This window comes from Tachysurus vachellii, chromosome 23 (assembly GCF_030014155.1).
Source record: "Tachysurus vachellii isolate PV-2020 chromosome 23, HZAU_Pvac_v1, whole genome shotgun sequence".
Taxonomy (NCBI): Eukaryota; Metazoa; Chordata; class Actinopteri; order Siluriformes; family Bagridae; genus Tachysurus; species Tachysurus vachellii.
The window spans coordinates 11,375,140-11,387,217 of record NC_083482.1 but is presented as its reverse complement, the minus strand read 5'-3'; the positions used below and the strand labels follow the sequence as shown (position 1 = coordinate 11,387,217).

The 12,078-nt window shown below is 35.5% G+C and overlaps 1 protein-coding gene across 3 annotated transcripts in view; it reads left to right on the top strand.

Moving 5' to 3' along the window:
* Positions 1 to 12,078, top strand: part of coro2ba (coronin, actin binding protein, 2Ba) — a 46,511-nt gene that overhangs the window by 29,167 nt on the left and 5,266 nt on the right. For 2 of the 3 annotated variants that reach the window (XM_060859735.1, XM_060859738.1), the window contains exons 3-9: positions 7,667 to 7,783; positions 8,684 to 8,833; positions 9,117 to 9,281; positions 10,042 to 10,161; positions 10,546 to 10,650; positions 10,868 to 10,964; positions 11,094 to 11,206. In XM_060859735.1, the coding sequence (XP_060715718.1) occupies positions 7,667 to 7,783; positions 8,684 to 8,833; positions 9,117 to 9,281; positions 10,042 to 10,161; positions 10,546 to 10,650; positions 10,868 to 10,964; positions 11,094 to 11,206 (867 nt within the window). The remainder of the gene's footprint in view (positions 1 to 7,666; positions 7,784 to 8,683; positions 8,834 to 9,116; positions 9,282 to 10,041; positions 10,162 to 10,545; positions 10,651 to 10,867; positions 10,965 to 11,093; positions 11,207 to 12,078) is intronic. The other variant, XM_060859736.1, reaches the window with a different exon arrangement.

Sequence of the window (12,078 nt, the reverse complement as noted above, 5' to 3'; positions counted from 1 at the left end):
CCTTGAGAATGACCACATGTCAAAAAGCTCTGAAGGTAATTCTAAATTAGTGAACAAGGCACATGGATTAAATATTGCTTATGAACAGAGAAGTACTGAACAGAGTCCCATGTGTGACAGGAATAGGGCTCAGATTATGAAATGGAAATTACATGCCCAGACTGTCATCATACAGCCAAAAGAAGGAAAAGGGAAGGGAAAAATACCTAAAAATGGACAAATGGCATGTATGATGATGTCATTCAAAATGATTTAACCATCAGAAGTTTAGTAGCAGGCATAGAGACATTAAGCATAAAAAGTAATAGCATAATAATAGCATAATAATACTGAACTACTGCAGTTAAATTCAACTGAAATGAAATCCATGCCATGCGAATGCACAGTAACTGACGGTCAAACTCCTAAGACATTATCACCCAGAAAAACCTCAGAGATGCTCTTTGAGCTATAAGGAGGGTCTCTGTTGATGGACACAAGCATGTTTGCTGCACACTTTCATACCCAGAATCAATTATTTCAGCAGAGCCGTCAGGACACCCACACACATTGATATTAAGATTTGGTACATCCTTAAAGTGTATTAAAATACACAGATTTATTGTTGCACACATTTTTTGCAAATGATTTGTTGTTAACACTGTAGCCTAAAAATAGTTGTGGATTTAGACAGATCATTAGATAGATCACAAGAATTCAAGATACGTAAAATTTGAAGATCTAATAAAAAAACATAGTAATGATCCAAGTTTGTTTTTGCGTTAACTATGGAAAAGATGCCTGGTTGAAAAAACAAACTACTTCTTAAAATTACTGTTCAACTACAAAAAATGTATTGTGCAAAACCTAGTAGGGATTTAAATTGGAAAATTGTTGCAATTGGGGGGGCACGGTGGCTTAGTGGTTAGCATGTTCGCCTCACACCTCCAGGGTCGGGGTTCGATTCCCGCCTCCACCTTGTGTGTGTGGAGTTTGCATGTTCTCCCCGTGCCTCGGGGGTTTCCTCCGGGTACTCCGGTTTCCTCCCCCGGTCCAAAGACATGCATGGTAGGTTGATTGGCATCTCTGGAAAATTGTCCCTAGTGTGTGGTTGTGTGAGTGAATGAGAGTGTGTGTGCCCTGCGATGGGTTGGCACTCCGTCCAGGGTGTATCCTGCCTTGATGCCCGATGACGCCTGAGATAGGCACAGGCTCCCCGTGACCCGAGGTAGTTCGGATAAGCGGTAGAAGATGAATGAATGAAATTGTTGCAATTGGTAAATTTATTATTGTTTATTGTTGAATGATAACGAATGTTCATCTTGCTTAATAGACATTATGATGTTTTTGGCCTTATGGGATATTTTTGTGTATTGACAATGGACTAAACTGACTGAAAACATTTTTATTGTTGAGTCCTATTAAACTCAGCTTTATTTTGGATCACATTTAGTTTTGGATACCCTGAAAGACACCAAGTATTTAGAAGTAAAGGGACTTCCCAAGTAAATATTGATTAAAAACCATGCTAATCGCACTGCAACAGTCTTGCATACAGACTGTAAATCCCGACAGTAAGTCCAGACCAGGGAAAAGTGCAAAATCAAAATCAATCTCCACATTTTCCATCACACTAATGTCAATTTTGCTCCAAGCTTTACTGCCAAACTTTGGTGTCTTGACTTGAAGTGGATATATGGAGCATATTTAATCAGTCTTAAACCATTTCACCACCCAGCTTGAAGTCCACCATGATGTGCCACTGAGGCACACATACCGTCGATCTGCCTGAGAGGAAAGAAGCAGAGTGTTAATTAGCAGAAAGTGTGACACAACTTTCCAGCCTCCTGTTTGCTTCCTGCTTACAGCGCTCCTCTGCTTTGGTTACTAGAAAGCATTACGTTATGGAGATTTTTGTGGAACTGCGTTGTGTGTGGAGATTTTTAGCACTAATTATCAGATCCTAATTTTAGGATATTAAATCCACTACAAATTCAAATCCAAACAAATCTTAGCCAAGCAAACAAAATTATGAGACTTTTATAATTTACATTTATTGTAAATCAGGTGTAGTCAGTCGAATGCAGTGAATTTCTCATCTCCCTTTAAGCCCTTGGATGTTGTGGTGCATGATGTGAGGCTTCCTACTGTATGTTAACAAGATGCACAATCTATACATCACATTGTCCTGATTGGTTTAGGGTTAATAGTCCACAACATATGTTTTTTGTTCAGTTTTCAAAACCTGGTACACCAGAGAGACATGTATCAGCTCTGGGCAGATTATTTTAATGCCGTTTCTAGAAAGTTAAGAGAACTTTTGAGTGTTCTTTCTTTAAAAAAAAAAAAGGGAGGCCATCTTTAATGAGGAAAACTAAATGAGAAGGCAGTGAAAACTTTAACAAATAATGCAGCATCCAAGTGCATTTCAAGCTGTTACATGAGACATACATAATAAACATGCTGCATGTTTCCACTAACTGTCAAGAGCATGATAGTGGTGAAAAAAGATCACTGGGTTCAGGGTGAGTGCTAGTCCTTGGAACTCCTTACAAGAACCCAAATACCCAAATATTAGATAAACTCAAGATAATAATAATAATGGTGCATAATTCACTCTAGTTTCACACAAGTAGTAGACAAATTTCTTGTGTTACTTGTAGTTATCTTTTGCAACAACTGCCATTTTTAATTCTGATAAGAAACTTATCAGGGAGAAAAATGTGATGCTTCATAATAGCTTCATTCATAGATTAGCAAAGGAAGCTAACTGTACTAAATACATTCATTAACCAAAGGCACCAATGTCCTTTGCTACTGTTATTTTCTTCCCAGGTAATTTAAGAGTTAAGAAAATCTTGATTCAGATGTCTCTTGTCCCTTATCTCCAAAGAGAAAATGGAATAACTAGAAGAAACATAGGGCATCACATCATATGCAATCAGAGGCCAAAGAGAAAAAAGACAATTAAATAATGTGAAAGAGCAGAGACTGTTTCTCAACTTTAACTAACCTCAAAAGAGTCATAAGTTTGCAGCCATGCAATACAGTTTCATTGCTGAAAAAATGTCCAGCTTAGAATAATGTTATAACAGACTGAACTGTTCAAACAGGTAGACCATCACTGTCACCTGGAAAATTATTCCCCGACTTCTAACCACCTTACTGTTTACTTAAAAATAACTTGTCCATGATGTAGCATTGTTATCAGAAATTCAAAAACATCTTCTCTTCTACCAGCTCGTCATGACGTTCTACCAGCTTGTCCAGATCAGCCTGTGTATTTGTTGCTAGTGTGCTGTCACACCAAAATGGATTTTTCAACAGTGTTTGCTAATGTTAGCAATAGATCGTTCAAATACAAAAAGGCATTTACAATCTGGCCTGCTAGGTTAATATGAATCAGTCCAGTTTATAGACACTCTGTTCTTTACTGTAGACTGGATCTCAGTAAAAGTGTTATATAGACTTGGATCGTGTTAGCTCTTTGTATTTATCACAGATGTTATAAAGTAGGGAAAAATTGTTCAGGCTTTATGGTCTTATATCGCAAGGGCTTTCCACACATAAAGATGGAAATGCTACATGTTGGACATATACTAAAGTAATTGCTTAATACAATACTTATTATATTAAGGGAAAGGGCAGATTTTATAACATAAATCAACACAGCTGTGTGCCTCACAAAACTAAAGACTGACAATAGCTTTTAATACTTATTAAATGGAATGTTCTTAGCAACTAGCTAGCTAGCATTATATGTTACTCGCAAGCAAGCACACTTTACACAAGCTATGTGGAAAATGAATACAAAAGGATGGCTAACAAAGTGCCCTTTACACTGCTAGAAACTCAATGGCTAGCTAATACAAGAACGTATAACATGTTACGGTTAGATATTTACAGATTTATATCCACATTAATTACATTTGTAATGAGAATGTCAAGTTTAATGGATTATTAACTTTCAGTACAATGAAAAGAGTCATAAGTTTGCATTCATGCTATACAGTATCCTTGCTGAAAAATGCTGAATCCTTGCTGAAAAATCCAGCTTGGCCTAATGTTATAACACAGATTGAGCTGGCCAAACTGTTGGACTATCACTGTCCCCTGGAAAGGTTTTCTCCGCTTTCTATGGCCTGTTATTCCCAGAAATTCTGTGCCCTGCTGGAGGCAGATTTCTTTTGTAAAATCTTGTGTAAATTTGTATAGTTTTATTATTCAAATGTTTAGTGCATGCTAATTAAACAAACAAACAAAAAAAACATTCACCAAGGTATTATCACTTGATCTGTCACATGATTCATCACTGCAAACTCATTTCCCAGCTGTTCTCAATCTCTAGTTTTCTGCAAATAGTTCACACCAGAAATCTCAGCACAGTTTTACTCCTAGCTACACACCAGTAACACACCTACTATATGCCCTGAGATATAAAAATCTTTTTAAAATAATGCTTTATCAAGAATTAATTTGTATTCATAATATAAAAATCCAGTTTTTTGTTTGTTTGTTGTTATTTAAACCAATGTAAGTGGGCGCTAATGAGTCACATTTTGTTTTACTGGTGAAAATTTATTTGGGAATATGTTTGTTAGTTATTACAATTAATGTTGCCCTTGATTAAGAGAGAGGCAGGTTTTTTTTTTTCAGTTGTTTGCTCAAATTTACAAAACTAATCATTGGTGTATGCTGTATGTTTATGTTGAATAATCAGCTTCTGGGGAAAAATCAACGTGCATATTGAATTTCTTGAAATCTCATAACCTTAATAAAACCATGATCATATAAGAATAACTGTAACTCATAAAAAAAAAAAAATAAAATAAATTTTTTTTAAAAAAAACAGCAGCTGCTTTGTTGGCAAAGCTGACAAGTTATAAGTCTAGACTCATTGTCCTACTGTAATTACAGTAATCATGTAGATTTTCCTTGTAATCTGTAGTACGACCCATAGTATGGGGTGTTGACTGAATTCTCAGACTGCTGTGAGGGTAAATTAAGTGTGTGTTCTCTTTACTGTGTGTGTGTGTGTGTGTGGAAGAAAAGCTGGTCTCTGGCCAACACATCTGTGACACTGTCTCTGTCTTCTTCTTCTTCCTCTCTTCTCAATTCTTAAAGAATTAAGTTTGCGGTTAATTGAGACAAAACAAAGAAAAGGAGGGATGTGATAGAACAGTTTTTTTAGAAAGAAAGAAAGAAAGAAAGAAAGAAAGAAAGAAAGAAAGAAAGAAAGAAAGAAAGAAAGAAAAGCAAGCAAATTATTTTAGTGCATAAAAACTTAAAGTAAGAAAAAATGAAAAGCACAAAATAACGTGTCACATGAGGGAGAAGAGAAAACAACAGAGACACATTTGGGATGTTGGTGCTCTCTCTCCCAGGCTCTTTGTCTTCACCCTGTAACTGGGTGTCTCACAGGAAATCCCAGCATCCTCTTAGACAGTCCCATCCTGTCTGTCCCCCAGTCATCCTGCTATCGTCCATCCCCCATTTCAGCTCAGTGGACCCCCTGATGAGCTGTTTGCTGTGTGAGTCTTTAGTAAAATGGTAACTCTGTTAAATATAAAGACTAGATAAGTACAGAGCAACATACAATTGAGCAAGCAGTTATATAGCCAGTGGCGGGGTTTATTATATCACAGTGCTTTGCCACCGATTCTTATTTTCAGCCATTAGTGAATGGCAGGTCACACTATTAAAGAGTTTATAAGTGTAGCTTTATAGTATAATACATTTAATGTTATGGAACATCCATGAAAGAAGCTAGCTCCTGTTATCACTTACATTATAGCAGCTATAAACGTCCTTTATTACCGGCGTTGTGTTTTTATTGTTGTTTGTTTTTGTTTTTATGATTTTTTTCTCCCACTAATACTGGACACTTTTATTATTTTTAATTAAACATGTCCTATCAGAAAGCTATAAAAAATAAATCAACACCTGATTCGAGAATTCAACATTTCTGTGGTATAAAGAGTAAAAAATCAATTTGTTTTATAAAAAATATCTGAAAAAAACTGTCTGTTTTTGTGTTGTCTGCTTTCACTGGAAGTTTTAATAAAATACAGTATAGTCGACCGCTGTATACACAATCACTACAGCATCTTATTCCAAATAATTGCATTTATATGATATTCTAAATTGTATTCCATCTAACAAATGAATAAAATCAAATTTTAATATTTTAGATCTTTTGTGTTAAGACTGACTTCATCTCAGCAGAGAAATCATTTCCTCTGGGGCTCCATTGTTGCTGGTGCAAGATGACATCATTAGCTGTGTATAAGGCTTTATTGTCTTAAAGCCCTTAATAGAAAGTCTTAAAAATAAGCCATTAGAGAACATATTTATGTCATAGATGGCCATTTGAATTTTTTTTTTGTAATCTCAGTTCTGTTTTATACATATAATAAAAACGACCAAAGCCAAATCCAGACCATTTTTGACCTGTTATAATCTACTTTTCTTTCAATTATGATTTTTTTGTCTAATTTATCTATCCCATTGGGTTCTGAGGCCCAGTGGGAAATCAGTGCAAATCTTAATGTTATTACTCAGTGAATATGTCTGTAATGAAAGTGCCCTTGAGCAGTACTTGTGCTAATTTTATATGATAATGAAAAACGGGACAAATTACTGGCATTTTGTGTTTTGTGAACATGACAAGATGGGGTGATCTGAGAATAATTAGAAGAACAGCAAGTGATTGCCTTTTGTGAGACTTTTTTTAAGTTGCATGAAAACACAACCAGACACAGATCCCAAAGACACGTTCAATTATGTCTGCTAGTGAAAACTAACCGACAAACTACTAGTTTCTCTGCTGGTTATAATCAGTCCTGTGTTGCAAACACCTTAGTGTGTACAACCTAGCATCCAAATCCCACAAGACCTCAAAAGAAGGTCAACGAACTTAAGCACAATTAAACATTCATGACATTGAGCATGGTGAGCTCAGAGTGTTGTGAAGTAGCGCCACACTATGGACGTTAGTGTGCACTGCAGAAGAAAAACAAACTCTGGGGGCTTTAAGCTTTAAAATTCATACTATTATGATAAAAAACAATATGTATATGTGTTAATGATGTAAGTGGGACGACAAATGTAAGTAATTGCATCAGTTGTTTAAAAAACTGCAAATGACTTGTCATGAGTTAATGATGATCATTAGATTAGAAGAGAAACTAAATGAAAATTATGAAAACACAGTCATACTTAAAAGTAAGTGTGATGAAAAGTTATCATTTGAAATAATTAATTAAAGACTTAGAGAGAGGCACACAGCAAGTCTTGGTGGAAAAAGGAAAAAAAAAATCATTTAATGTGCCAATGAAAGAGGGTGGGTGACAAACTCCTTCATCTGACCACACCTAGCAGCTTCATATCAGCTCTCGCCATATGGACAGATGGACTGAGTTCAATTATTTCATGCTGCTCTGCTTAACTTCTTCTTACTTGCCTTGCTCTTCTTCTTCTTCTTCTTCTTCTTCTTCTTCTTATTATTATTATTATTATTATTATTATTAGTTTCTTAACTAGATAGATAGATAGATAGATAGATAGATAGATAGATAGATAGATAGATAGATACTTTATTCATCCCAATGTGAATGCAATTAAACTGAACTAAGAATTCAGTAAGGAACGGACGCTATGGGTGTGTTTTTGTGTCTCTCTTGCGCAGTCCGGCCGTATCGACCCTCACCACCCAAAGGTCTGCGGTCACCAAGGCAACGTGCTGGATATCAAGTGGAACCCTTTCCATGAGAACATCATCGCTTCCTGCTCAGAAGACTCTTCTGTGAGTGAAATAGTGATAAACATAAACCCAAACCCATTTGCTGAGAAACACTTCAAATTCAAGGTCCACGTCGATGAATCTGAATAATCATTTCTTTGACTTTATGCCTGAACGAACATTCGGAACACCGAAGAAACTTAATGTTCAGGGTTTGCCATCAAAGATTTTGAAATGAAATGTTTAAAATAAAAACACTGATACAGACCAGTAGACAAACCAGCATGTAATTAAACTTTCCTACAAGACAAAATTGTTGTCACAAAGACTCAGTGCATGTATTAATCAGTCATTTTGGGTCAGTAGCTCTAATAAAAGAAAATCTCTTTATAATAACACTAATCCCTTCAAATCCCAGTACATCAGCCAGCAGGAGATTATTTGATATTTTCCTGTGGCATTCACAAAATAGCAGCTCTGAACCAAAACAGTGAAACTACAGTCATACTGTAGAAAAAGGTTTTTCAAGTGTTTTGTGGAAAGGAATTCTGTAAAAAAAAAACTTTAAAGAAGAGTCGAACCAAAAAACTGTACAGTGCAGAGATAAAGACATAATCATTGTCTGTTCACATTTTATCTTTACTTGTTTAAGACAAATTATGATTTTTTGAAGTGATTTCTTATTTTATGACACATTTGTGGGGTTAATTCTAAGTTAATGCTTCACTGCAAATAAATTTGACAGATACTGTAATATTGCTTGAAATATCTGTCATTATCTATCAAAGGAATGAGAATATAATAGAACTGGAATAATCACAGTGAAAATCTATTCATGGAAATTTCCCTTTTCAAAATACGTGCTATGATAAAATCCTAAAATGCTAAGAAATTATTATGTTGAATATATGTTGGGATACTATTGATACACTTTGTGTGTGTGTGTGTGTGTGTGTGTGTTAGGTGCGGATATGGGAGATTCCAGATGGTGGCCTGAGAAGGAACATGACTGAAGCTGTACTGGAGCTGTATGGTCACAGTAGACGAGTGGGTCTTATAGAATGGCACCCAACCAGCAGCGGCATCCTGTTTAGCGCAGGATATGACTACAAGGTGTACTGAGACACCATGCAATACATACTGGCCAATATAGAGAAAGAATCACAAATTTGATTGAGCATGTACAAAGATGTACATCAAAACAAGAGTCGTCCTCTATCATTTGTCTTGACTGATTTATTTTCATGGTTTAGAGAGACTTTAAATTTTAGCCAAAGTATTCATTTGACCATTCACATTAATTGGCTCATAGGATTTCATAAAATTTCATAAAAGTGAAGTTATGCCCAAGAAGTTATTTATTAACTCTTCATCCTTCATCTATCTTCACTTACAGATCCTGATCTGGAACCTGGAGATTGGTGAGCCGGTGAAGATGATCGACTGCCACACAGATGTGATCCTTTGCATGTCTTTCAACACTGATGGAAGCCTGTTGGCCACCAGCTGTAAGGACAAGAAGCTGCGGGTCATCGAACCCCGTTCAGGACAGGTGCTTCAGGTAAACCCCCAAATGACAAAGAAGCTTGATTTCTTTACTTACTGCCTTTATTTAATATGTCGAGTTATAGTAGTTTTTACTCAAAATATGCCAATATACAGTATACACAGGGAAATTCGCAAGTATTCAGACTCATGTTATGCATCTACTTGTGTTTTTATTCAAACTATGCAAATTATCTATGTGTAGCATCTTTAAACTATAACTTTAAACTACTTGCCTTTAAATCACAATAGAAAATGTGAACTAATGAAGAAAGTAGTTTTTTTCCTCTCTGTCAAAGTTAATAAATTGTATGCAAGTGACAATTTAAGATATATGATTGAGAGAATTTGAAGTAAATACTAAATAGGAGTCTATAAATATTTTTCATTTATTGCTTCATGATTGGTCTCATTTGTAATGATCATATTAATGAATCATAATTGTACAATATGGCTTCCACCCTTATTATCCTGCTGCCTCTAAAATAGCACTTGATCCAGATTAAACTATTGTTTTTCTTTGCTTTTCTTTTTTTAATTGTAAACAGAATTATGTCCCAACTGTATGTGCCTATCACTGCAAATTGTCTACTTTTCTCTGTACTTTCTCAAACAGAGGTTTTAGATAATACACTGTAATGCCATAAGCATCCAGTTGACCAGGATTTATACACATTAATTGTATTGTTTCTTTAAATTATTTAATGTGTGTGTGTGTGTGTGTGTGTGTGTGTGTGTGTGTGTGTGTGTGTGGGTGGGTGGGTGTGTTCTCCAAGCAGGAGGGGAACTGCAAGAACCACAAAGTAAACCGCGTTGTGTTCCTGGGCAACATGAAAAGGCTCCTAACAACAGGGGTGTCCCGCTGGAACACACGACAGATTGCACTCTGGGATCAGGTGAAGAGACCGTGTTTGTGTGTGTGTGTGTGTGTGTGTGTGTGTGTGTGTGTGGGCTGAGTCAATGCACAAAACCAGACTTTCCATAAATATACCTGCCCTGGTGTCTGTGGCTCTCTGAAGTTCTCACACAAGTGGAAATCCTTAAGGTTTATACTGGATCACAGTGAAGTACTGAACAATAAATAAGAGATTATTTGTCCAATTATTATTATCTTTGTAATTCTGTGTTAATTTCTATTATGATGCCTATATATTTGTAATTCTATTCTTTCAGCACAATGTATTGAATGACTTATTTAATGTAGCAGTGTTTTGTTTACTCCGCTTTGTTTTGTATGATGTTTTTATAGACTTGTATTTCCCTATATCTCTAACCCTTAGGAGGATCTGTCTATGCCAATAATAGAGGAGGAGATAGATGGCCTGTCTGGGTTGCTCTTCCCTTTCTATGATGCAGACACACACATGCTGTATCTGGCAGGCAAGGTAAGGAGATTATCACTAGTACCGTGGTGCCATGTTGATAATTCATCACTGTAATGCAATACCAGGCTTGTGCGCTCTTAGATCTGGTGTAAAGGTAAGAAAGTTGGTCTAGACATTTACATATGATCTGCATGATGAATGGATGTTTTCAGTTTATATTTGCATGTTTTCATTTTATGTCAAGTTAGAAATAAATGACGTACAGGGGTTATTTCAGGGTGACGGTAACATTCGATACTATGAAGTGACTACAGAGAAGCCTTACATGCAGTACCTCATGGAGTTCAGGTCTCCTGCACCTCAGAAAGGACTCGGTGAGTTCAGGATTTGGGGGTCTAAATAACATTACTTACTAAAATATGCTATAAAATAAATGTGGATATTTATCTGCTTCAATATTCTTATCATTCTGCTGTATTTTTGTGTCATTTTTTGTCTCTTAGGTATAATGCCTAAACATGGCTTGGATGTGGCATCCTGTGAAGTCTTTAGGTTCTATAAGCTGGTGACACTAAAGGGATTGATCGAGCCCATTTCCATGATCGTGCCTAGAAGGGTGAGCAAAAACAAGAGAACAGTTATGGCATAAAAAGCAAATCTGTGCTAAATATAGACAAAAATTTTGCCAGACAAGTTTGTATTGTGACATTTTAGTTCAGTGATTAACACAAAGCATTAATATGTGCAACAATGTTAATGACATCAGCCTAAGTCCTTTAGCCATAAAACTTCATTAACACTACAAATATAAATCCTTAATTTAATGTACACCAGCTGTCATAATGAATATATATATATATATATATATATATATATATATATATATATATATATATATATATATATATATATATATATATATATATACATATTCATTCATTCATTCATTCATTCATTTTCTACCGCTTATCCGAACTACCTCGGGTCACGGGGATATATATATATATATATATATATATATATGTATATATATATATATATATATATATATATATATATATATATATATATATATTATCACTAAACCTCAAGTAACAAGGCGTCACCAGTATCATCACTGTTGTGTGGCTTTAATGTACAAAAATGACCCTCAACTACAAAGTCAGTTGTCATAACGCTGTAATGCAATAAACCTGGAAATGTTATTTAAACTCTGCCCTTAAGATGTGTTAAATGATATTTTATTTGCACTTAATTTAAAAAAAAAAAAAAGACTAACATGCTTCTTTTGTTGAATATGCTATGCCTATGTTGTTGTATGTTCCTGATCTACAGATTTGCATAAATCAGCCACGTGGCCTATTTTGTGATGCTGTAAAAGGTTTCTAGCCATAAACCACATATGACAGGGATTCCAAGGCAGATGTTAAATCCCAGTAGTCTGCACAGAGTCCACGGTGCCAGGCAGCACTTTTCTCAGCTACATCA